A 27,154-nucleotide genomic window follows, 5' to 3' on the forward strand; every position below is an offset into this window, starting at 1 on the left:
GCCGGCAGCTCTGGTCACACAAAGTATAAAGAAACGCTGACTTGCATCTGAAAGTTCCTCACTCTGAGGGATATGAACGAGGGTTTCTGCACAAGTGATTACACTGCAGATATCTGGATGAGTGATGTATGTGGACAGGAGGGAGCAGTTCAGCTGAGCCCTGAGGCCAGAAAGTGAGATCAAAAAAGCGTCTTTGGCGAGACTTGGTTAGACAATTAGCTCGTTAATATGAATGTAATGACCTTTTAAAAGCTACTCCTGCAGGTGGTCAAGCGGAGGGATTAATATGTGTGCTGCAAAAAGCTGAAAAGCTCAGATGCACAAATATCTTCTATTAAATATTTCCCTCCACATCTGCATACTGGTCTGAATGCATGTCAAGGACAAAACCTGCCAGTCATACTTATGAAAAAAAAAATCAATACCCCTTAAAAGCCTTTCATTAGAAACACATCCATTTGCGGTGTGCAGTTGCCAGAGAAAGTTGAGTCTGGAAAAGCTCCAGTGGCTTTTAAAGACCAACAACAGGCCTTTCCTGACAAAAACTGGCTTCATTACCTTTGTGTGGGCTTTCAAGCAATTAGTCCTACTTGTGCCAATTTCTCAGAAGCTTCATTCTTCTTTATAATCTCTAATTCTAAACATTAAAGATCCAGATTTGTATTTACTTATTTATTTATTTTTTTAAAAGGAGCAACAGCGTTGGGCCTCTCATTATGAATTAGCTGTGTGATGTCAGGATCAAAAGCTGTTTATGCCTCTATGACTGGTGTCATTGAAGCTACAGCTGTGCATCTATACAGTGTGCGTGGATGTCATTATATTATATTGTAATGATTATATATTTAATCATTTAAAGAATGATAGCACAAAGAAACTTGTTAAACAAAATCAGGTTTAAATGTATAAAATAGCTATGCAATTTAAAAGTATGACAAATAAAATTGAATTGTACATTAAAAGTCTGTGACATCACAGGTAATCTGTGGGATTAAGGTCCATTCTATGGCAGGAAAAATGTTATTCCAGTGGATGAAAGATTATTTTCTGTTATTTTAAATGCATTTTAAATGCATCTGTAGATTTGTGAGTAAAATAACCTCAGACTGACACCCCCACCCTTTACAGTACTCCACCCTTTGTGTGCTCTGCTTCATCTTTTCTTTCCCACACAAACTGTAAATTTGAATTCAGTCTCATCTAAAAATGACAAAGGTCCATAAAAGCTGCTGTCTTTCTGTGCATGCTCTTTTGCGAATGTAATCCCAGCAGTCTGATTCTTTGAGCCCATGAATGGTTTCTGCTGTGTCACTCTCTCTCTGTCTGTACACACGCTGGTGGCTCCTGTTTTGAATGGTGTGTGAAGTCGCTTGTATCTAGTGATTCTTGTTGCTTTCTGAAGCGAACCAAGCAGCTGTTTGTCGTCTCTCTGTTTTTTTTTTCTTCCATTTTCTCTTTATCTATGCGGCACAACCATCTGCAGATGTTTTTTCTGTCTACCTGTGCACTTTCTGTTTTCATTTAGGAACTTTTCCGATGATATATTCTGCCGCAGAGGATGGGAGAGTGAGAGGTTGATTTTTCACAGGCAGTGCAAACAACAATGATTGACCTTTTCTCTGAGCTCACTTCACCCATCTCAGCTGTTTCTGCAGCTGCTTTTAACTAACAAAGGTAATTCATAGTGGCTGCATAATGCCACACAGGTGTAGTTCATCTTATAGTTTATACACAGGTTGTGTGTTAACATTAACTCACAGGACAACATGCTTAATTTATTTTAGCAGAAAATCTTAAACTGTCAAACTCCACCTGCTGATGAAATCCATTTGATTTGACTTGGTGTTACAGCATGGTTGTTGGTCAGTCAATTCTCCAACACATCCTGAGACATGTATATTATTTAACATGTCCATGTGCAGCTGCATTGTCTGATTTAAAAATGGACTAATAGCAAAGTTTTTACAGATGAAAAAAAAACCCACTGTCCACACTGACAGAGGTTGATCGTCACTGATCTGCTGATTGACTGAATGCTCTTTTTTACTGTTTATGGATTGTTTTTTATTTACACTCACCCAAATTCACCAGATATGTTTACTCCATTTTTCTGCAGCCTAACGAGCACCATTTGCTGGGGAGACATTTTATATTAATGCTAACTGTTGGCTAGTTTGTTGTGATCCATTTCCCCCATGCCTGTTAATAAAGCTGCTGAGTGCCTCATTTCTCACCTAAAACTTTTCCCAGAGAGATGCTCCAATATTATTCTGAATATAGAGCTATATATTATAAGTAAGTGTTTACAGAGTTGCCTCTGTATTATTGCGTGGTTTGGACATGCTAACAGAAACATCTGGTCAGATGATTTATCAATCAAAACGTCCCTGTGCAGACGGTGGGATGGTGTTAATGACGGGTTAATAAGCAGCTTCTCCTCAGCTTTGGAAGTCAAGCCAGCAGTAATTTTATGCAAACAGAAAGTGTTTCCCTCCAGGCTTCTTAACAAGTGAGCAGAGTTTTAGTGAGCTGGATTCCTCTCAGTATCTTGGAACAGAAAGCATGGCAGAGATGCAGTGAAGGGAGAAGGGGAACCCTGGCAGCATCTGCAGCCACAGAGTGAGTCGTGCGTCAATCAATAGATCCTGCAGTGGCTGTGTTTTTCAGAGGGAGCCAACTCCAAACTTGCAATAACCTCTTTGGCTCCCGGCCATCTGCCACTTAGCAGACAACTCCTGGAGCATCAAAAGAACGGCGCGGTGCAGCTGAGGTAAGGTCGCCTTCACAGGGAAAGCTCAACTCAAAGGCACAACTTCAATTTAGCTCTCCAGCTGCTCGACTCCTGTAATTAGTTCTGTATTTTTCTGCTGGACAGACAGGCAGGGCTCATTCCTATTTCACATGATAGAGCGACGAGGAGCACATACAAATCAACATGCTTCAGATATGCATCTGCATACAGGCTGAGGAGGTGCAAGATGCTGACGGATTTATAACATCATGATTTATGCACTTTCACAAACAGGCTTCTAGGAGAGATTATGCTGCAACATGCAGAACTATGCATAGTTCGTGAGAAAAATATTGTTATAGACAAATGTACAGAATGAATCTATTATGTTTGTTAATTATCCTTGCTCAAGGATGCTCTATTTTTAATATGCATTTATAAAGATATGTCCTAATAAGCTCTTGTATTTTAGCTTTGCTTTGGTCCCTACTACTTACAAAACAGCTGGAAGTGGTGGTGACATGAGAGGAAGAGGAAACGTGGCAAGCTGCAGAGGATCATTCAAAGCTAGTAAGTAGCAGTTAGGATGTCAAAAAAAACATATTTAGGAAGAAACCTTAAAAAGGAAGCAATGATTTTTCACTTTTCCAAATACAATTTTAAATTTCAACAGAGTAATTTCACGGTGCCAAGTTTGGAGAGGAACCAGACACTCTCCTTTCACAGAGCTTCCTGAGGTAAGACGTGCTAGCCAGATGTGAGGGTATTCATGTGAGCCCCCGGCTGTGTGCTGCAGTGTTGGAATTTGTCCCAAAAAACAAGAGCATCACCTGGATGTGAGTGCAGGTTTCAGAGAGGAAGGCTCTGACTGTTGTCTGTATGCAGCCTGCAGCTTTTGAGGGCTGCTGGTCTGTTTGTAGCCCTGAGGTCTGGTCCTTCAGAGGCCTGAGGGTCAACAGTGCAGAGACAACAACCTGCTTGATCTGATACTAGATGTTTGTGTTGCAGAATGAGGTGTATCTGATACCAAAAAGACACTGACTAGGCCGAACAGGCTTTGACTACTGAGCCATTGCCTCAACTGTGATGACAAACCAAATCTCCTGCTGGAGGACGCTGTCAGTGAGGATTCATTTGTGCTTCTCATATAGGAAAAAGGAAGCAGCCTCAGAGTTGATGTTTCTGGGATGAGTTCGATGAGAATAACTCAGTTCTGTCAAACCATCAGGAAGCAGGTGTCTGTGGAGGCTGAGGTGTGTTTGTTCGGTGACATCTGGCTGCACCTTTGCAACAAAGGAGCCAGCTGGAGCAGCTTACTAAGAAGGAGAGCCTGAGGCGGGCTAGAAAAAAAAAAACCTCCAGGAGAGATTTTCACTTAAATCCCCCACTGTAAGCTGGGGGACATGGCTGGAGAAAAAGCATGACCGAAAACGGGTCGAAGGGTGAAGGATGGATGGCTGTAGTGAACATAAACCTAAAAAGAGATCAAAATAACACCGAGGGTGCAAACGAATGAGGTGAACAGTGTTAATTAAGTCACAGGTTGTTCGCTGTGATTAAGCTTAGGCTAAATTTGTCTGGAAAATAAATTGAAAAATGTTTTTTTTTAAAGATCTACACTGCACAAACACTTGCATGGATGCTGGCAAGTATCTGTCATTTGTGTTTGAAGTAAGTGAATATATGCTGGGCGCATCATGGAGGTTTAAAGACAGACTCCTACTCAGGAGTGAGCACGGTGTGGAATGTGTGGCTCCTTTAATGGTGGCATTAAAGTCCTGCTCATGATGGCATAAAATAATTATTTCGTGGGTGGATAGCAGATAGAAGGATGATTACTAAATTATCATCCTCCTACTACTACACTGCATGTAAAGAAGTGTGCACTTTCACAGATGGTTTCTGGTCCAGTTTTACTTAAGTCAGTAGGAAACTTTGACAGGAGAAATTCCAGTGTAAAACACATCATATGTCATCCATCCTCCAGAGCAGCCTGGGTCTGAAGACAGATGGCCTCCACCCAGGCTGCACGGAGCTGAAAGACAATTTAATGGGCAGCTAATCACTAATATCACAGGAGCAATGTGTGCTGATTCTTATTAAGATGTCTGCATAAAGAATGAGAACGTTCAGCCAAAGGCAGGCTTGAGAAGTTGGAGGAAATCACCCAGAGCCAAGTTATGCTGAAAAATCATTTATTTCACCATTACGAACATAAACAATGGATACAAAGAATTTATTTAATCCCACATTTGTTGCCAAAAGAACCTAAATTCCCTACCTACATTTAGAAAACAGACATTAAAGGTGCGGCTCACACCAAAATCAGGTATTCATAGATTTCCTGTGGCCTGCCGTGCCGTTTATCCATCTAGATTGTAGAAGATTGGAAATATCAACTGTTGTTCGTCTCCCCTCAGATACAATGGAGGAAAATGACACTCGGCTTGTAGATACAAAAACGTAACTTGGTTTCTGACCCAGTAAATCTGCAGACCTTGTGAAGTTTGTGAGTGTACATGAAACACGTTCAGAGCCGAGCACCATTTTATATCCATCATATTGAAGAGGAGGCAGAAATATTAGAGATGACATCTGAAACTCACACACACAACAATGTGAATCCGTTCCAACATCATCTGGATGGAGCGCTGTGGACCAAAACACACAAAGAAATGTGGCGATGTTTTGTTTTATGCTGATGATGAACATTAAATTCTTTTAATTAAATTTTCTTTTCAAATGCTAAAGTGGGCCCAAATCTAGATCCATATAGTTTAATAGCACTACAGGTGGCAGGGATAACATGAATGTTTAATTTTGGGGTGAACTGTTATTTTAACCACACTTAAATAAACAAAAGGATCACACACAGACAGATGAGTGAAAGGTTTAAATTGCATAGTTAACTTAAAAACAACATGTGGGATGATGCTAGAAGGGGAATTTGGCCATTAAGCAGCACAAAGGAAGCACAAATCTGAGCTGTTGGTGTGTTTTGCTTTCATTTTAAATGTGTAAAATACAGGGAAAAAAAAAACATTTATCAACAGGATGAGTACCATACTATATATGAGCAGCGGGAAAACAAACAAAAGCTTGCTGGGAATCTTTTTTTTTTTTTTTTTTTTTTTTTTTTTTTAAACAAAGATAGAATTAGGGGAAAACAGTCCAGGTTTGTTGTGATGTATGACACACACTTAAGAGCTCCCAACCATGTGAACAAAACAATTATTCTGATCCATTTCATGGGCTGCTGGATTTTTGGATACAGAGTAATGAGTTCACGCACAAAGAGTTGCCCCATCAGATTTGTGAGAAGCTGCTTTGAGGCTTCTTCTTGCACCGGTGGAGGCGTGTTTCTACGAATGATCCATCAGGTTTGAAAAGGAATTAAGCTTTAAGAAACCCTAACAGTGCCATTATTATTTCTTCTCTGTGACTGGAACACTTCTTTGTTTAGTGTTTTATAGTGATGATCTGCAACCTTTTACCTCATTACAGCTCAGAGTTTTAACTTCTGGTTTGTTTATGAATGGAGGGAGTCTCTCAAACTTTAGACAAAATGTGGTGTCTTTTTTATTTTTGGAGAGCAGAGGCTGATGAGATGCAGATGGATGTTACTCCATCAGTAACAATTCATCTTCAGCCCAGTAAAAACTCTGAGCAGTCCATAAAAACAATCCGTCACAACAGAAAATCGATCTTCATCAGAGTAAATGTATTGCTGGTCATTCTAAATGATTCTAAATCATTTTCAAGTATAACAATCACACACACAAAAAAAACTTCCATCTGGTCTAACAGCCGTGTTTGTAAAGTCACAGCGAGTGATGTGAGCAGCACTGACAGAGAGATGCTCACCAGTGATGTAGATTATTATCTGCTTCATAAACTATTCACTACAGACTTTGTTTGAAGTCTGTGTGAGACTCCTTGTTCAGCTAAAGAGAGGAAAAGGCACTTTACAATCACATGCCGCTCAACACTAAACGTGTCCTGCCCCCAATGCTAACAGGCTGACCGGCGGTGATCCATATGCAGTGTGTGTGTGTGTCTGCCGCTGACCCTGTGTATTCACATGACAATCCTATTGTTTTGTCTGACTTTCCAACATTTAAATTCCATTTTTTTTGTCTGTGTATTCAGTGAGGTCCCCGTCAAGGTGAGTCACAGCAACGATTACGGCGGCAGCAAAACAAAAAAAAAAAGCGAAACTTGTCTTGCGTCAGACAGAATCTACTCAGAGACACAGCGAACACACCACCGAATTTTTTTTTCTTTCTTACACCTTTTCCTGGTTTTTCCTGGTCTGCTTCTCAGATGCCTGTGGCGGCTTGGGGGATGTCAGTGATCTTAGCCTGGGGCGATATGCCTGTTTCAAGGCAGACAGCTCATCAAGGTGAGTGACAAGTGTTGGGGTGGGAACTTACGATTCACCTCTCTGCCCGCAGCTGAAAGGCTGCACACTGAAACGTCAATCTTTCAACTCTTTTTTTTTTTTTGCTTGGTCAAATCTCAAAGGATGACGATGTTAGGACTGCCAGGTTATAATCAACAAGGACCTCTGAAGCAGCCGCAGCTGTCCAGTGACATCACAGATGCTCACGAGTCAATAATGTCTCTTCTTTACTTCCTACTTTAAATCCTGCCCTGTCCTACAGCAATGAAAGCCCTGCATATCAACATGAGAGGAGAAATGATATGAACACATATAAGACTCTTCACTATAACTACATTTTCAGATTATATTTTCAAAACAAGAGTCCAAGCAATCACCGAGATACTGTAATAACACAGTGGGCTCCATAAGCACTTGGACAGCAACACATTGTTTGCTCTTTTGGCTCCATACTCTTATTGCTTTGGATGACAGCCAGCTTACATGCCAGATTTACTTTGGTGGTCTTCTCAGTGATATTGAAGAAGTGGACTGAGTAGAAGTTAACCCTCATGCGTTGTTCGGGACATTTTTGTCCTCTGAGAGAAATTTTTCTGTTTATTTTGGCCATAACTTTGTCAATATGTGGACAAATTGAATCATTTTTCCTCAATAAGCTTAATTTTACATAAATTTTGTTAATATGATTTTAAAATTTTTCATAGGTCAACGGTACACTGTGGGCAAATTTTACCCCCTAATGTGTTGTTCGGGGACAAAAACGTCCCCTAACTTTAACGGTTTTAAAAATATATTAGATAAATATTTTTTTGAATTTTTTTTGCATAGCCCTTTTAATTAACTTCAGTTCTAATCAACAGTAGTGAAAAAATCATTTTCCCCCAGGATTTTAACCCTTTAATCACCAATTTTATAAGGGGTGGTGCTGAAAATTGAAAAAAAAACACACAAAATGGCTCATTTTTAATAGAAAAGGTGAATGTGGACTGGATTCTTTTTAACCTTTATTATAGTCTTGGTCATGTCAAACATCAGTAAAAAAATTGACTTGATTGCATTATTAGTTTTTGCACAGCACTGGATTTTCTTTTTTTCTCCCATTTTGTCCCATAGACTTACATTATAAACACACTTTTTTTGACTGCACAGCCATGGCACTAAATAATCATGCATTCTTGATTGTTGGTGGTTTACCCTGTTGGTAGGAGGTAACATTTGTGATTTTTACAGTTAACAACTTAATTACCATATTAACCCTTTACCTGCAGGCCTGTGCTCATGTACTGTAGTTTCTGGCTTAAGTATATGGAGTTATAGGGAGTATTTTAGCACATAATTGTGTGTCTACACACTGTGTGTGTATGTTAGAGAGGAAGAGAGCCATTTGCACACTGTCAGGGAAGGAAAGTCAGGAAAATAAAGTTACTAAGTAAGTGAAGTGTACCTAATTCAGACGTACAACGGCGATGCATAAGCATGTAAAATGAAAACATCCAGGAGTTCTGGCGTCTGAAGTTGTGGATGGGTAAAATAGCTGTTTTTTTTTTTTTTTTTAGCTTTCGGAAAACACGTCCTCCAGTAGAGTGACTTTACTTTTAGGTTAGTGTCTCAGTTGAGATCACTGAATTAGTCTAAGTGAGGTCTAAGTGCCCCTTTTCCATGGTGTGTTGCGCTCCACACGACCATACGTACATGTGCATGTTACTAAATAGACACCATAGATAGATAACTTGATAACATAATAAATAATCATTGACTAACCAAATCTAATCTACAGTTTAGTCCCCTACTAAAATTAGTATTAAAAGTAGTTTAGTAAAGTAAAGTAAAGTAAATTTGTTGCAGCCCTAAAAGTAAGTGCCGGGCCCTTTGATGCTGAGAGGTTCAGACTAAACAAAACAAAAACACTAGTGGACTTGCATGCATCCTCCTGGTCATTTAATGGTGACAAGAGCAGCAAGCAGCATGAAGAGAGGATTCACCTGTGCATGAGTGAAGGATTCACTTGTGAACGAATGAAGGATTCGCTTGTGAACAAGTGACGGATCTACTTGTGCAGCCTTCACAGCTTCACAGCCTGGCCCTTCATAGAGCCAGGCTGCACAATCATTTCCAGAGATTGTGCACAAGTGAATCCTCTCTTCATGTTGCTTTCTGCTCTTCTCACCATCAAATGACCACAAGGTCACATGTAAGACCACTTGCCTTTTTGTTTTGTTTAGTCTGCACCTGTAGACATCAAAGGGCCACACGTGCATAGCAACACTTTCTTTGTTTTTGTTTACTATGAAGACTCTGTGGTTGTGTGTACTCACAGACAACAAGATCAGTGTGCAAATGGCTCTCTTCCTCTCTAACATACACACACAGTGTGTAGACACACAATTATGTGCTAAAATACTCCCTATAACTCCATATACAAGCCAGAAACTACACTACATGAGCACAGGCCTGCAGGTAAAGGGTTAATATGGTAATTAAGTTGTTAACTGTAAAAATCACAAATGTTACCTCCTACCAACAGGGTAAACCACCAACAATCAAGAATGCATGATTATGTAGTGCCATGGCTGTGCAGTCAAAAAAAGTGTGTTTATAATGTAAGTCTATGGGACAAAATGGGAGAAAAAAAGAAAATCCAGTGCTGTGCAAAAACTAATAATGCAATAAAGTCAATTTTTTTACTGATGTTTGACATGACCAAGACTGTAATAAAGGTTCAAAAGAATCCAGTCCACATTCACCTTTTCTATTAAAAATGAGCCATTTTGTGTGTTTTTTTTTCAATTTTCAGCACCACCCCTTATAAAATTGGTGATTAAAGGGTTAAAATCCTAGGGGAAAATGATTTTTTCACTACTGTTGATTAGAACTGAAGTTAATTAAAAGGTCTATGCAAAAAAATTTCAAAAAAATATTTATCTAATATATTTTTAAAACCGTTAAAGTTAGGGGACGTTTTTGTCCCCGAACAACACATTAGGGAGAAAAAAAGAAAATCCAGTGCTGTGCAAAAACTAATAATGCAATCAAGTCAATTTTTTACTGATGTTTGACATGACCAAGACTGTAATAAAGGTTCAAAAGAATCCAGTCCACATTCACCTTTTCTATTAAAAATGAGCCATTTTGTGTGTTTTTTTTTCAATTTTCAGCACCACCCCTTATAAAATTGGTGATTAAAGGGTTAAAATCCTGGGGGAAAATGATTTTTTCACTACTGTTGATTAGAACTGAAGTTAATGAAAAGGTCTATGCAAAAAAATTTCAAAAAAATATTTATCTAATATATTTTTAAAACCGTTAAAGTTAGGGGACGTTTTTGTCCCCGAACAACACATTAGGGTAGTGTTTGCGAACAATGCATGAGGGTTAAACGAGTTTCTGCAGTGCACTGCCAGGCTCGGGGAGTTAAATGACTTCTGGATCCAAATCCAAAGACGAATTCTAACATGAAGTTTTAATGGCATTAAGTATTTGTGATTTTATGTGATAACATAAAGCTGATTTAAATGGGCTGACTCCTGAAACAGTGGCCTGTTTCCCAGAGGAAGTGATCAGATGACAGCTGATGGGTGTGTAATAATGAAACTTTATCGTTTCCAAAATGTCACCAACAACTAGAGGGTTAAATTCTCATCAGAATAAAGGATAAGAAAGGATAAGGGGGAAAAAATCACATACATTTTTAACTAATGGTCTGAGCAGCACATTGAAAATGTTCTCAAGAGAAACGACTACAGTGTCTTAAAACCTCCCACTCTGCACCCTCATGTTTCACCCACACAGGTATGGCTGATTAGACCCTTTTTTCCTGTGTGGGCACACTCAGGCTGTACATGATCGACGTCTCCCTCACACTCCTGTTACATTTCTGCATCTTGTTGTACAACCATGATCTTCTCCTGTTTAACATGAAGTTGGAGACTGTGCAGCTCATCGTCCACTCATCCCTGAGGTAAAACTTTCAGTGTAAAAGTTGCTGTTCTTCAAAAATCTTTACATCCTTACAATTCAACTGCAAGCATTTTTTTCCTCATTGGAAATAATAACTTAAATGGACTAAGAAAATACATTAAGGTGCATTCCTTTTTTTTTTTGCAAATCCAGCACTCAGAGTTTGTAAAGTTTCTCAGTGAAACATTCATCCACATAAAGTGAAGGAGAGACAATGTCTGACCCTTCAGGGGAGACTTTCCGTCTTTGTCTCACTAGGACTTACTTGAGCCGTGGCTTTGCTCCATGATGTTGAAGAAGAGACAGACTCCTGCAGTCAGCAGGAGGTGCATGGACTCATAGAGCAATTTGGGTGAAAAGACGCTCCATATGAAGAGATGATAGCGCAGAACAGTTACCAGTACAATGTAGGCTGCAGCTGGCACAGACCTCAGCAGGGCCAAACAGTAGCAACCATGGCCGACCGCAACCGGGCTCCTGCAGAGAGGAAAAGGATTCATCAGAGAGGAGGAAGCACTGCACAAAGCAGAGCAAGCGACTCTGTGCTGTTAAATAACAGGAACACTAACTAAAACCCAAGGTCATTCTAAGCTGCTTTATGTTTCCCACATAATACGTGATGGAGATGATTCTGTAAAGAAGCAGCCAAGGGCACGATTTCACATTTTTCACCTTACACGTGTACCCAGGAGAAGGCTCTGATCCAATTATCTTCCTCACATAAATGCAGATCGCTGCCAAATTCAGATAAAAATGTTAATGACTTTAAAACCTGCATGATGAGAGGAGGGATGCAGCCAAGAGATTAAAGATGATGATGTAAGGCTACACACACACACACACACACACACACAAAGACACTGTACACGTACGCTGAGACTCTGATGCACTGAGACTAAATTAGTGCAGAGATGTTGTTCAATACAACAGGCAGAGTCCCAGCTGAGGGGGAGGAACTTCTCCTAAAACAACAAGACAAGCTGGTGGAGTATGTGTCCCAGATTTGGAGGTGGACAAACACACAGACGCACACGCAACATTTGACAATAATGGACCAAAGACTTATACCAACATCAATAGTACATTATTTTGCTGTTGTGCTGTTCTCAGATTAACAGGCAGAAATGAATAATATTTCAATTAAATATTGAGTAACAATTTTTCAAAACTTTTTACTGAATATTTACACTCCTGACAAGCAAGCACACACTCTTAGCTTAGTAACAGCAGATTGAGGGTAGAGTGTGATGCTGAAGCTGTCGCCAACCAGCAGTCAACAGGTGGTTTGTGTCTGAGCAGCTAAATCACAGACGGTACAAGAGACAAACCTGTTAAAGATGCCTAAAAATACAAATATATGTAAAATGTCTGCAAATCCACAGACAGTTTTGCATGACATCCTGCCAACACTCACAAAAAGACTGCCGTCCGATTTATAAGATGAGAATATATAATGTAAAAGTCGTCAGGACAAAACCTATGTGTGAGAAAATACTAGTCAAGGATGTTTAATTTAATATTACCTTCTTCCAACTTGACTTGAACAAACTCTTAAATGTGCATGATGTTTTTTTAATCCACACAACAAAACAACCACATCACGCCTTCAGTGATGAGAAAAGTTGCATATAAAAGTAACTATTATAGGCATAGACTTCCACATGAAGTAACAACCAAGGAATAAAAACAGAGCCCCACCACAACTTAACACTATTTAACCAACGTCTGCCTCCAGAGTCTTTACAGACTTTTTCTTTTTTTTCTTGGCCTCAACGAGCCACTAAAACATTCATGTGCCTCCTATCAGGTGGGTTATCAGGGTAAACAGTCAGTCTGTAAACTCCTGCCAACGACTGATTCTCTCAAAGGAGAAGATGTGCGGCTCCAATGATGTCTCTAATTTACAGTTCTAGATCTGAAAAAGTGTTTTAGTTGGAAAGTGAAACTCATTTACAAACGTGACTGAGGTGCGGATTTTATAGGATAAATGAAGCACTGATGGAGAACCCAGCGGACATCCTCCAGCACAAATACTGTCACAACTCCTAATAAAGGTATTTTCAAAAAGCCAATGTAGTGTCATGAACATCAAGCTCAAAGAGTTTAATATGCTTTTTGCTGTAAGCATTTATGTCAGAATGTTTTAATAATGACAGTAAAATCCTGTTGTGACTCCTTAACTGGGACAAAAGCAATGAAGACATTCTGTTTGATGCAATTAAAGGAGGCCTCCTGAGCTGCTATTGATCAAAGTCTGTTTCCCCGTACTCAACTTGTGGTCGAGCTGCTGCTACAGAGAAGCAGCAAAACAGAAATCAGACAAGATTATTTTACTTTTATTTGTCAAATGGATGGGCGGAAAAACATCGTGTGATGATTTGGTGCGCCACCATCACCTCCTGCTGTCAGGTGTTTGTGGGCAGATCAATTATGCTGTCTATGTAAATGTGGCCTTTGCAGAAGTAACATTGCAACTGAAAATTTAGAACTTGTATGCCATAAAAAAAACAAAAAAAAACAACACTTCTGAGGTGAAGTTGCTGCTTTCAGATTCTTGCTTCATGTGGCAGCAGATCTTTGAGTAGGTTTCCACAGCTCAGACAGCCTCAGCATTCTTTACCCCTCTACGGAAAGACAATAGAAGTAAATGTTGATATTTTTGTGTTAAAGTATAAATATTGAAGAGCTAATGGGACATCTGCCTGACCAGAAAATGCTACATTACACTGTAATGGATCTACCATTTGGTTATTTGCACTTTAAGTTAGCGCTAAATGAAAGGTCAGCTCCTCACAAGGCGTTGTGGATGAAGTTGAACGAAGTCAAAACTTTTAAATCAGACACTGTCTGGACTACTGAAATGTTAAACAGCATATTCAAAAGATTATTACAGATATGAATCATGTATGAGCCAGTTCACCCTCTATGGTTTCTATGAGAAATGTGCTCTTACTGAATTAAAACATTTTACTCATACCTGTATACATTACATTTCTGTTGGTAATACTGAAACTGAGGCAGGTTAAAGTAATAAACAGCATCCTTTGTCTACACTGAACCTGCATTTTACTTCTGGCTCTATCAGCAGGGCAGCTGTTACCCAGCCACAGACCTCATCGCTCAGCACAGTGCAGAGGCCTCATGCTGAGGGAAAGCTGTAGTTATTGGCTGTTTTTACGCACACATACAGCAAACACAGCTACTGGCCTCACTCCAGTTAAGGTCTTATGCAGGTTAAGCTGTTTACATGCATCTTTGATACCCTGCAAGCAACTCTTCTTGTTGCCACAAGTAAACCAATTAACAGAATATTTCTGTGCACCTGCACCGTCCCACCCACAGAGCAGTGAGACTGGAAAAGTATGAGAAATAAACAACCAAGTATCAGATGAGGGTGTGTGTGTGTGTGTGCAGTCAGTAAAGGAGAATCACAGTTTTAAATATTTTGGCTGATTGCCATCATAGACTGTAAATAAAAATGGACGGACTTTCAGAGAATACAACCATGAAGGGGCAGTTTTGAAGCTCAGTCTGGGTGCCACCTTGGCAGGGCCTCAGCTAACATCCAGCCCATCACCAGGAAAATGAGGAATATGAGGTCACTATTTCCAATCTTGGGGGAAAAAAAACACACATATCTACCGCTTACGTGTTATTTGTGTTGTTGTGGGACTCATCACCACAGCAGCCACAAATGGTGACAGCAGGTTAGAATGTTTTAAATCATAAAACACAGAGAGTGAGCTGACATAAACCAACACTTACCTGTGTGAGCTCAGGAAGCAGACGAGGTGACAGGCCCACAGCAGAGGTCCTGCATACGTGCTGAGGGCTGTTAAGAAAATGGCAGGTGCTTCTACGTAGCTTTCCAGTCCAACGAAGCCAACTGAAATGTCAACAGTGGCTATGTTGTTGGAGTTACCCTGCAGATGTACAAAGAAATCTTCTTTTAGCTTTGACAAGGGCAGAGAAATAACTTAGACTGTAAACACACACACAGAAAAGAGTACACAAAGATCTGTGGACGAAGCTTTGTAAGCACTTCACATCTCTAAAGAAACTGGGCCTTTGCTTTATCATCATTGTTCGGAGCTTCTGGCCGCTTCCCAGTGGCCCAGTTGTTTGTGTTGTTCCAGTCCCTGACTGGAGCTGGACTTGGAACCACTCCTGTGTGTGTGTGTGTGTGTGTTTGAGCCATCAAACACAAGTTTGCTTTTTTAAAAACAACACATCTCTGCCTTATTTAACCTTATTTAACTTTGTAGCTTATTGCCAGCAACAAGATAAACACACCCGCAGTAAACTGAAAGTATTAAAGTTTTTTTCTAATCTTTGTATTTTCTTTTTATCTTTCCAGCTTTACAAGATCATCACTGCAAGGCAATCGAGATTTATAGTCCCAATATTAAGGCTGTTGTTGGTTCGGGCACTGTAGCATACATTTACACATTTGTTCAAATGTAATAATATAGTTCAAATCAAAAAGGATGCGGTCCGGGTTGTTCCTGGATCTGGTCTCTGTGTGTGCTAGATAAGCAAGATCAGTCCATGTACAGTGCACAGGTGTTACTTTATTGACAGAAGACTGTGATTTGCTGCTATTTCTAAAGTAAAGTATGCATAAAAAATATTTTAAAAAACATACAAAATATACGGTCTGAGGATAAGTGAGGACATGAATGCTGGAAGGCAAAACAAATTTAAGTCTGTGCTTGTTCAGCAGTTGTTTGATACGTTTCTATTGAACACATTCAGAGATGATACTATTTGCTATATTGGTTCATATAAAATGAATTCCTCTATGCAGAAAAAAACGATGCATACAGCACTTGGGATAAGAAAAGATTATTACTAAGAATAGAGGAGGTGACTGATAAGTTTGCGTCCTAATGTAGGAGGAGTTAAGTCTGGTTTGAGGTGAGAAGTCGCTGTTCTGGACTTTCAGTGAGTGGACCACAGCAGTGATGGGCATCGTCATCATCATCACTGTCAAAATGCCAACCGCTAGGCTCCTTCTTCGTCTCGGTGAAGAGGTAGTAATCTCAGAGTGAACAAAACAGGCAAATGGGGTGTGTGTTGGACGAGTTCTAGTCCACACTCATGGTTTCTCTAACAAAGTGCTGACTTGTAATATTTCATTTGCAAAAATCAAAACACCACAACAGTTACTGACCTGACTGAGTACATGCATGTAGCAGAAGCTGCACCTATGTCTTCCTTAGGTAAATAATGTAATATTATACCATTGTAAGAGACAGGAGTGTATTCAATCAAATTATGATCCAAAGTCATATCCCATGTTCACAGCCGGACACACTGCATCCTGTTCCTGTCTATCACGCAGCCTTCACACTGACCAGCACCTCTTGAGACAGGCCGTCTACTCACATCATTTCCTTTTGGTTTACTTAACAAATCCAATCTCCTTGTGCATAACAAGTGATAATTAGATTTAAAATTCAGAGTGTTTGTGTTTGCTCCAAGTTATTCATTTCACACTTACAAGAAAGAAAAAAAAAGTGTGTGGGAACCAGCAGAGATCAAAGATGGCTTTCTTGTTAAATGTGACTGCAATGATGATCCAAATGCATCAACTAACAGTTTCTCTCCCTTCTGTGTACATATTTCTGATCACAGAGGAGGAAAACACTAACAGCTGGCTCTGTCTTAAACAAACACACACCAAATATCAGCAGGTTGGAGGCCACATATGGATATGTTCTGCTTGCATACTTGCTGAAATCCTGCTGTGGTCTCTCAGATGTCATTTTGCACCATAAACAAATATATTGGAGAGTGGGGGGGGGACTTTTTTATTTTTTTGTTTTTTTAAATAAATTTCAGAGAAAATTGTTTCTCCTAAGACTAGTCAGAGGCAGAGTGCAGTTCCTTGATAAGAGTCAATTTTATAGACAGGAAAATTTGGAAGAACAGATGACACACCACTAGAACTGATGTTCGTCTGAAGTGCCTCCTCCCTGCCCAATGTTTGTTGTAATTAATTAATTAAATATGAGCTCACCTTTTAGCTCTGAAAACGCGGCCCTGATGACTCATGTTTTGTACAGGAGTCTGCTAAACTGCCTATGAATTCATACCCATGATGTGACTCGTCCCTATATTCGTGTGGCAACGCTTGCAGAAACATTTAGAAAATAAACACCTCCTTGACGCTTTATTTTTGGACAGTAAAAAAAAAACCCAGAGAAAATCTACAGTGACGTTGGATTCGTCCATCATCCCAAATGATTGTGACAGCCAAAAATCCTCCTCTGGGACAGTTAATTCATCATGTGATGCCATTTTGCTTTATTGTGACACGAGCGATGTCTGCAGCTGAGGTTACCTGGAATATTTCCCATAATCCTCTTGTGCTTTTTGTTTGATTGGATGCCAAAAAACAAGGGCACTTTTAAAAATAACAGCTTCCTGCCAAATATTAGAATAAGGCCTCTGAAAAGCAGCAGACAAAGCAACTCTGTCTTTACATTAATATGTAACATCAATTTGGTGCCCATTGATCAACTGTAACTGTATCCACTGATTAGATTTTAATTGAACATAATTCTGATTATTCCCCTCTTAAGAGCAGCAAACTTAAATCGCATATGTCGCTGCTTTACACATCCATTATGGCTTCAGCTGCACTGAGAGTGTTAATACTCAAAGGTCTGTAATTACATGCCTGGACGACTAAACAGAAAATTGTCTGGTGGCGGCCTATTCCCGAGCCCATCACAGTATTAATGACCCAAGGGTGATGAGGGTTATTAAATTGTTAGCGATGTGGATGTTCAGTGTTGACAACAATACAGCTGCTAACTAAATATCTATTGAAGCTGGGGATTAAATGAAGGTATCCTGCCTGCCTGTGAGGAACAATCAGAAAAAACTTCCACATGAAAAAAAAGGCTTCGTTTGACCTTCATGGCAGTGCTGGATAGCAGTAATGTAATTTATACACAAAGACTTCCTCTGCCCAGAACTGCACCTATTATAGCATCTAACAGTGGTGATAGCTTCGCTAAATGTTGCTACACTCTGTGTCAAAGCATTAAATTAGATGTCTCCTACAATCAGACAAGAAACTGTTGCTGTTCCCTGAACTTCCCTTTGTATACATAGGAGGCGGTGACTTTGGCTCTGATGCTGAGCTATAATATTGAAAATTTCCACTATATAGATTTTTTTGCAGGGTGACTTTTACCGTTCTGCACTACAACCAAAGTTAATTTGGACTGGTCAGCAGGAGTTTTAAGCAAAACTCTGTGTGCTGTTACTCTTCAGAGAGCAACAGCACGTTCAAACTCAGTGAAAAAGAAAAAATGTATACACATTCTTCTGACTGTATAACATCATCATAGTTTAAATTAAAAAATAAATAAATAAATAAAGAGCTAACAAGCTTGTGACTTGGACTCCACAGGCTCAGATACACCAAACATCAAACAACCAGCAGTAACAAAAGTTGCACTGAACACACTGTAAAGAGAACAGCAGCTGCCAGCTAGCACCATGTGCAAATAAAGTGTCAAAAAATGCACTTCTCCTGCAAACCTCTGGGGGCTGACTCCAAATGTGAGTCAATCTGTGGTAAAATGTTTAACATAACAGCAGAAATAAACCTTTACAGTCTGGTACACAAAAAAATAACAAACACAAACTACGTTTTTTTTGTAACTCACTTGGTTCATTATACTAAGGATTTAAATTTCACATTATCTTGTAAGAGGAAATCGTTTTCCACACCAGCAGGTGGCAGTAGTCTGTATTTAAAGGGAAAGCTGAATAGCTAGGAATGCAGGAATGCAGTATACACTGTGACACCAGTCTCTCTCACCACAGAATGAAAGTTTGGATAAGATGGAAATGAAAAATGAAAAGATACTTTTGTCATTATTTGCTTCCCTTCACATGTACTGGCAACAGCCAACCAGAGTAATCTATCTCACTGCTCTACTTGACAGGCCCACCACTCGTTCCAACACGCCAAATCATCTGCAAAGCTGCAGACATTGCTCTGCCTAATGGTGCAAAAACTAATGCCACAGACGGCCTGACATTGTCTGTGTCCTAACACCAGTAACACTGACCATGGCAGAGCCCTCTATACATCACCAGCTGTAGCCCTGTGGGGAAACATCACTGATGTTTCAGTGTCCGGCCACTGAAAACACTGAAGATGAGGACGATAGATGTTAAAGCAATTCAAACATGCACAACAAACTCTGATAGGTTTGTTATCATTGAGGTTTTTATGCTTACCTGAAAGTAAAAGAAGGCCTGCCCGAACCAGTAGTGCATGATGGTGGTCTGCGCTGCATCATAGTGAAGTTTCTTCCAAATAAACTGCGCCATGAGATTTTGGATCAACAGGCAGCAGCAGAGGACCGGCAGGTTGTGAGCACGAAACAACAGCGAAACCAACAGAACCAGACCGCTGTAAATCTCCCACAATCCCCTGCTCTTCAGTTTGGCATCTGCTGTGATGATCTGGGATCGCAAAAGGTCCTTGGTGCCAGTAAAGAGTATGCCCAGAACAAAGACATAAACAAAGCGCGCCTCCACTGTTCCCCTAAAAGAAAGAAGAAAAAGATTACAGACAGTGTCATTTTCTCATTTGCAGAGAAGCCAGCATTGATTTTCTTTCCCCCTCCACAAAAGTTCTCGTTCAATATGCAACTAATTGTGGTGAGGGAGTCTGGGGTGTGGATTCTGGCAGTCTTACTGCAACTACCCATGTGTTTAGCAATTAAGTATCCAGAGATGGATTTCTGGAACAGGAGGAAAATTATTAAATGGAGACTTTATATACTGTGTGACAAAAGAAAAATGCTTCATCATACTACTTAACAGAGTCCAAACAATCTCAATAAATCAAATGCAGCCAGGCTCAAAGCCTCTACTAATGTCTTTGGAAAGAAGACAGAAAGTGTTTATCTTAATGAAATAATAATAGAGATAAATAGGGTATCATGTGCAGTATGCCAATATGTTTTTGTTCAGTACCCTCAAAACCAAGAGAAAAACTCAACAAAACTTTGGAGACATTTATTTTTTAATATGACTGAAAACAGACCTGACCTTTTGTAATAATAGTTTTCAAAGTTCACTGCTTTAATTAATTTCATATCGCTTTCTCTTGTTGGACAGAATTCCTTATATTTCTGTGACTCATAACCCTTCCTTGATTCAGTATGCAGTGTGTCAATGTAACATTAATAATTAAAGCTATGAGACTGGAAGACAGAATGAATTGCTGGAGGAAAACAGACCTTCTCACACCCATCATGTCTGCGGTGGTTTCTGCATCAGTGTAATTTTAAAAAAAGGTGGTACTAACATATCTTTTTAGCACATTTTTACATTTATTTGACATTTCATCATAAGCCTATTTTGAATTGCAGGTTGTAAGAAGTAAATTTAACAAAAGAGTACACAACCCAGACTCTGGACAAATGTTTGGGATTTTATGACAGTTTTGCATTGCTAAAAGGCTTCACTGGTCTTTAAGGGCACTGAAAGGTTTATACACATGGATACACAATTAGCCACAGTTACAAAGCAACTACTGCAGCATAACAATTACCACCTGTTCATTCGCTGTCCCTCAGTCACATTGCACTTCTCTGTCTCTCTATGGCCTGCCTAGTTCCAGATGTTTTCTTTGTGTATATGGGTCCTCCTGGACGTTCACCCTCTCTCTGCCTCTCTCTTGTTTCGGTCCCCCCCTCCTGCTCTGCCTTACGTTGGCTTTATGGTGTTTTTTACTCATGTGGATGGAGGTTCTAAGAATAGCGGGAGCCTTATGTTGTACAGATTGTAACGCTCCACGAGGGAAATTTGTGACTTGTGATATTGGGTCATATCAGTTAAACTGACCTGACATCAGCACCGTACAGCAGGTTGGACCATAGAGGAAGGTTGGCCTTGGGTAAAAATAGAAGCTGTTCCACTGCATGCTGGGTGTTTATGGGGCTATCACTGTTTTCCACAAAGACTGCAGGGGCTTTATTTGTGAACAAACCACCTATATTTTTACAAAAGGTTGTTTACAGTCGACTGTTAAAGGGATCAAGCAACAGTCAAAAATGAATGTACTAAATCATATTATAGCAGATGTGTAATTATTTGTATGATGCAGCTGTATGGACCTAATCTAAACAGAAACTCTCGTGAACAATACTATATAATAATATACAATACAATACAGTGAATTTATCAAATCTTCCTAACTTCAATGATTCAATCTGTATTGACTACAAAACTTGGATTAATTTGAAACATTTGTGCCCCAGGTCCCTTGCTATAATCAGCCACAGTGGCTATAGAAACGATCACTTGAGTATGGTCAGAAACACGTGAAACAGACAATGTTGTATCAAAGACTGCGTCTTAGGTTAAAAATAAGTTATAAACTCTTCTTTTTCTAAAAGGCTTACTCCACAAAAAACCTTTTCCAGCTATCAATAATTTATATACTGAAAAAAAACACAAATTGAGGCTTTAAAGGAAAAGTGCTTTCGATTATGAAGTCAATTACATTTAGGCTAATTTCCATTTTAGGCATTCAGCATATGCACTTATCGAGAGGGACTTAAATAGAAAGATTTCTCTCCCAATTTCTGCTGTTTAATTAACATACTTTTATTAATACTGGTCTAAAAAATAGGAATATGAAATTTGGCTTTAATATAACATAAAAAAACAGACAACAAAAGGGAGACAATGATAGGTTGTATTATCCTAAGTCATAACAGATGGTGGGGAAATAAAAAGTATCAATAGGTAATGAAGTTATGAAAGCCACTGAATTTTCAAAGAGTTACACCCTGAAGTCACTTTCAATACATGGAGATTACTGCAGTCATTAGGAATCTATGCTCATGTACAGACATTTTTTTTCCAGCAGAAAGTGTGACTGAAAAAGCACAGATCCTACAAATCAAAATGTGTCCTATGAAAAATGTCTATTCACAGAACATCTCACGTTTATTTGAGCTCATGAGCGTGACTCCTCCCCGGTTGCAAAGTGACATTTCTTTTGCAGCAGGATAAAGCCAAAGATGCAAAAGTATAACAGGATAATAGCTGACCCTGAAGGAGTTGAGCAAGAATTGCACATCTATTATTAATCAGTGTGTTTTATGGAAACCTGTTCCAACAGAGGAAAGGTGCAGAGTAATATGCTCCATACAGCACTATTCTTTATTATTCACTACTCTCCTAACAATATGGCAGGGACTGTATTCATCATTATTTCATGCAAAGGAAAAGCAGAAAATCCTGGCCTGGATTTGATTTTATGTGAACACATTGATTGAGTGTGAGCTGCTGCGTTTACACGATAACTGGTGTGCAGGGATGGAAATATTGAGAAAATGACAAAGCAATCTTTGCGACCTACATGTTATTGCCTAACACCCGGAACTTTTTGATGCAGTTAAATGGCTGTGTTCTCACACAAAGCAAGCAGGCTGGGAAAGGGCTCATACACAGGAGAGAGAGAGAGAGACAGACAGAGAGAGAGGGAGAGAGAGAGAGGGGGGGAGAGGAGAGAGAGACAGAGAGAGAGGGAGAGAGAGAGAGAGAGAGAGAGAGAGAGAGAGAGAGAGAGAGAGGAGAGAGAGAGAGGGAGAGAGGGAAGAAGACCAGAGATAGAATGATAGAGAGAGAGAGAGAGAGAGAGATAGGGAGAGAGAGAGAGAGACAGAAGAGAGAGGGAGAGAGATAGAGAGAGGGAGAATAGAGACAGAGAAGGGAGAGAGAGAAGAGAGAATGAGAGAGAGAGAGGAGGAGTAGAGAAAGAGAGAGAAGCGAGAAGATAGAGGAGGAGAGAGAGAGAGAGTAGAGTAGAGAGAGGAGAAGAGATAGAGAGAAGGGAGAGAGATAGAAGAGAGAGAGAGAGATAGAGAGAGAGAGAGAGAGATGAGAGAGAGGATAGGAGAGGGAAGAGAGAGAGAGACAGGATTATTGGGATAGAGAGCGAGAGGAGGGAGAGGGACAGAGAGAGGGAGAGAGAGAGAGAGAGGAGAGGGAGAGAGAGACAGAGAGAGAGGGAGAGAGAGAGAGGGCGAGAGAGAGAGAGATTGAGAGAGAGAGACAGAGGGGCATGTTTCCTCCTTCTGAAACCTGCAAATTCAACTCTGAAAGACGGCAGGGCTAATCCATATCAGCCTGAAACAATAAACATCAATACTGAGCACATTTGTGAAAGCTGAGAGGCATCTTGTTTGCTGTGACATTTCAAAGCAGAATACACGAGCTGTCCTCCTTGTCTGAGCAAGCTATTTGGTGTTTATGTAATTTCCCCTCAAAAAGTGGCTCCTGATTACGGTATATGACAGGGTGCATTTTTGCTGAAGGTGTAAATGGGGACGATTTATAAGTTGAAATGATTACCATCTAACTCTAGAAAGCAGCCGACAGGAAGTGCAGAAAAACAAGCAAGCTCTGCTTCTCTGTCCTCTCAACCATCCTGTCCATTCGATGCACAACAGCCTGCAAAAGGTGAAAATACATTTTTCTACTGGAGACATGTAAGCACGCTGACAGCCAGGAATGTTGAGCTAATAAAGCTTCTGATTTACTTCTGAATTGTGCATGTATGATGGTGGCAGCATGCAAACTAGAGGTGCACTACGTTTTTGTTTCAGACTGCAGCTTGTTAAATCATCAGTATTGATCACCAATAAACTACTAACAACCCAACAACCCAAGTTGTTACAGCATGAAAAATATGAATCAATTAATATTATTAATCACAATGTTACAAGGGATGACTGTTCACACTGTGGCATTTGGTTCAAGAGGCACATTTTTGACTACCCAGCCCAAATATTTTTCAAAGGTTACACAGTTGTGATGGAGAAAGTTGTCCACAACAATGATGACATAATCAATGTCATAATAGTATCCACTCAGCTCCACTGAGTAGCCTGTGACCATCGTGAACTCTGAGGGCTTTAGGTAAATACAAATGCACATTCCTGCAGCCAGCACGACTTCAAACTTCCTGCCTTCTCCTTTCAGCTTCATCTCACCAACTCAGATTTTCCTGCTGTAGCTGTCTCAGTGATCCTTGTAGTAGGTGCCTGTAACAGTGTGACCCTTTCCAGCAGCACTTTTCATTGCATACCCATCACCTTGTCTGCTGATCACACTGATGAGACTTATTCAGGAGCCAAAGCCTCTGGATGTCTCCCGTGTTACAATTGGTTTTGACACCTCTGCTCGAACGTTATTGATTCAAAACCTCAATCATATTTAGAAGGTGCTACATAAAGCTCCTGGTGCCTGACACGAGCTGTATATGCTTCTCATCAGGCCCAAAGGATCTCATCAGGATCCAGCGAGCTGACACCTGGGTCAATCAGAGTTTGTTGGGGATAAGTGCACAGACGTGTTACAGGAAGATACCAGCTCTGTGGCAACACACTGCTGTGTTATTCATCAGGATCTTGACAATTGTCTCAAGGGTTGTTGGGATAATAAATCATAGAGCAATGTGAAATTGAAATGGATGTAATGAGGGCTGCAGCTCTTTTTCTTTTACGTTAGAATATGAACTTATTGAGCAGCACTCTCTTTTAGTCACATTTTGTATCATTTCTTGAGATTACTTGTAGATTAGACAACTACAATCAGCAGCATAAGAGAAAGGCAGCCACTATCAAATGAATAAGCCAAAGGCAGGACCTTAACACAGATTACATCGATACAGTAATACTAACCTGAATGTATTCATTAATCACTGGATCAAAGTTTAAATCTCATCAACAGAGTGTTGATGCCAAAAAACACACACCGTAAACAGCAGCGATTACCTCTGGTATCACTTTTATGTTAACACATCTCACAGCTTTGTTCATTATCAAAGACACTGACAAAAAAGCTCAATAAGCCTTTTAATTTGTATTTCTGCCAGGGTTGAGATGGAGATTTGTTTGACTGTGTTGGTTTAACATGGGTGTGGAGTAGTCATGATGGGGGAGAGAGTTTGAGAGTCTATAATTGTGACTTATCAACTGGCATCATTTATCGGTATCAGCATCAGTAATTAGCCAAAATGAGCTGAACAATATTGTCATACCAAATATTTGCAAAAATCAAATACTGTGTATTCCTAATAAAACAGTCCATGTCCCAGGTGACTGCCCCACGTTACAGAACCACGGCACTATCAGACCTTTAACAGTATGTAGTGTACTGCCACCAACAGAAATTTGTATCTTCATGTACTAATCAAAACAGAGCAATGTGATTCCTGGATTATTTTGTATTGGCCACTGTCAATCATATCTGATGACACCAACACATCCCTAAAGAAACACAACCTATATAAACTCTTCATAAATAATACAAGTTTACATTAACATCGACTGTTTGCCCTTTGGTGAAGGTAAAAATATTAGATTTCAAAATAAGTTTTAGGGACTTTAAAACTGTAAGGAATCCTTGGCACTGCCGGTGTACCCAGTGCAGTCAATCTTACCTTATTGTCTGCGTTTTGTAATGTTAATAGTAGTAACAGTGGACAGAAAATAGTAGCCTGTCAAGCTGCAGAGCAGTCTGGATTTCATGTTACCTTGGAAACAAGCACTGGTGCTCCAGCAACTGAATAAGAAAAGGTAAGACTATGTCCAATCCCCTTAACATGTTTGCTAGATCCCCTTCATCAATCACCTGCATCAGGCTAACACTTACAGTAAATCAGCCAAAACAAGTAATTCTTTGCCAGAGGAAAGCTTTGAAGCAGACGCCTGAGGATGAGGAAGGCCTGCCCACTTTGTCTGAGCCCTGGTCTTTCTGCAGGATAAATCCCAGCATGTCTGGGTGACAACTATTAAACTGTCCTTGGGACTGTGTGGAAGACTTCAAAATAATGGATAAAGACAAAAGATCTAATTAAAGTACAAGCCACTGGATCAATATCCACACCTCGGGCAGCATGTGATTGTGTCCCTCCTTCACAAACACATTTTAAATCCCGTTTTTGTAGCAGCATGATTATAGAAAGAGGTTTAATGTCCACTGCTCTGTCAGTCATTTAAGAAGAATAATTTGTTTGATGTTACAGCTGATGTATTGCCGTGACACAGAACTGACTTTGAACATGGTTTTTAAAATGGCCTTGCCTCCCAGATAATAAAAAGTGAATTCTGAGTGTGCATCTGTGTGCCTGTGTGTATGTGTGGCAGGGGTTCACAGGTGTTTTGAGACAAGTTTGAATACATTTCCATTTTTAAGCGGGATCGGTATGCATGAATATTTTTAAATTGGGAAACAGTCCCTTTCTAGATCAAGCAGTACACGATAAAATGGGTCATGTTTTGTGCAGGTGTGAAGCACATACACACACAAACATAAACACCGTACACAGCTCCTGTGGTTTTTATGTTTGGTAAAAAAAAATGTGGCATAAATGCAGAGAAGGTGACGAAAAACAAACTTTGGCTATGATGCATACAGGCTCAGGCAGATTTGGCCCTCAGCCGGCTGCTTTGATGTGCAGCTTCTTCCTACTGGAACATTCAGAAAATTTAATTTGATTTATCTTTTATGTTTTATGTTTGTGTTTACAGCTTTCTTTACTTATGATGTTAGTGATCTGGTACTTTCAATGATTTCAAATTTAATACCAAAAAAAAGAAAAGTTGCCCTGTCAATTGTCTTTGTATGTTGGTTGTCTATTTTTAGGCTCATTTGTGATGATGCCATCAGGGGGTGTGTGTGCAGGAGAGAGAAAGAGAGAGAGAGAGAGAGAGAGAGAGAGAAAAGACAAACTGTATCCACAATCCAGCAATCCAGCAATCCAAGTGACTCTTTGAGCCCTTTAAAGTGAGCAGCTCTGGCTGTTCTCAAAGCCATTAGCCTTTTTGAAAGATGCAACAGTGCAATTAGGCTGCTGGCACAAAGGGAAGGCGAGGAGGGAACTGAAGAGTTGTCAGGGGGCTTTACTCTGATAAACCCACAGACACAGTAACCCAAGAAGAGTTTAAAAAGGGCCAGTAGACAAAGCTGCTCCTTTTACATCCACATAAAGGTGTAGAGGAAGAGAATAC

General features: G+C 39.9%; 1 protein-coding gene across 2 annotated transcripts in view; it reads right to left on the minus strand.

Annotated features, from left to right (window-relative positions):
• Positions 1-4,909: 4,909 nt before the first annotated feature.
• Positions 4,910-27,154, minus strand: part of pigg (phosphatidylinositol glycan anchor biosynthesis class G (EMM blood group)) — a 52,571-nt gene continuing 30,326 nt past the window's right edge. For both annotated transcript variants that reach the window (XM_028415660.1, XM_028415659.1), the window contains 4 exons: positions 19,356-19,665; positions 14,856-15,013; positions 10,512-11,567; positions 4,910-7,681 (listed from right to left, as the gene is read on the minus strand). In XM_028415660.1, coding sequence (XP_028271461.1) covers positions 11,345-11,567; positions 14,856-15,013; positions 19,356-19,665 — 691 coding nt within the window. In that variant the 3' untranslated portion in view covers positions 4,910-7,681; positions 10,512-11,344. The remainder of the gene's footprint in view (positions 7,682-10,511; positions 11,568-14,855; positions 15,014-19,355; positions 19,666-27,154) is intronic.

The sequence above is a fragment of the Parambassis ranga genome, chromosome 10, assembly GCF_900634625.1.
Source record: "Parambassis ranga chromosome 10, fParRan2.1, whole genome shotgun sequence".
Taxonomy (NCBI): domain Eukaryota; kingdom Metazoa; phylum Chordata; class Actinopteri; family Ambassidae; genus Parambassis; species Parambassis ranga.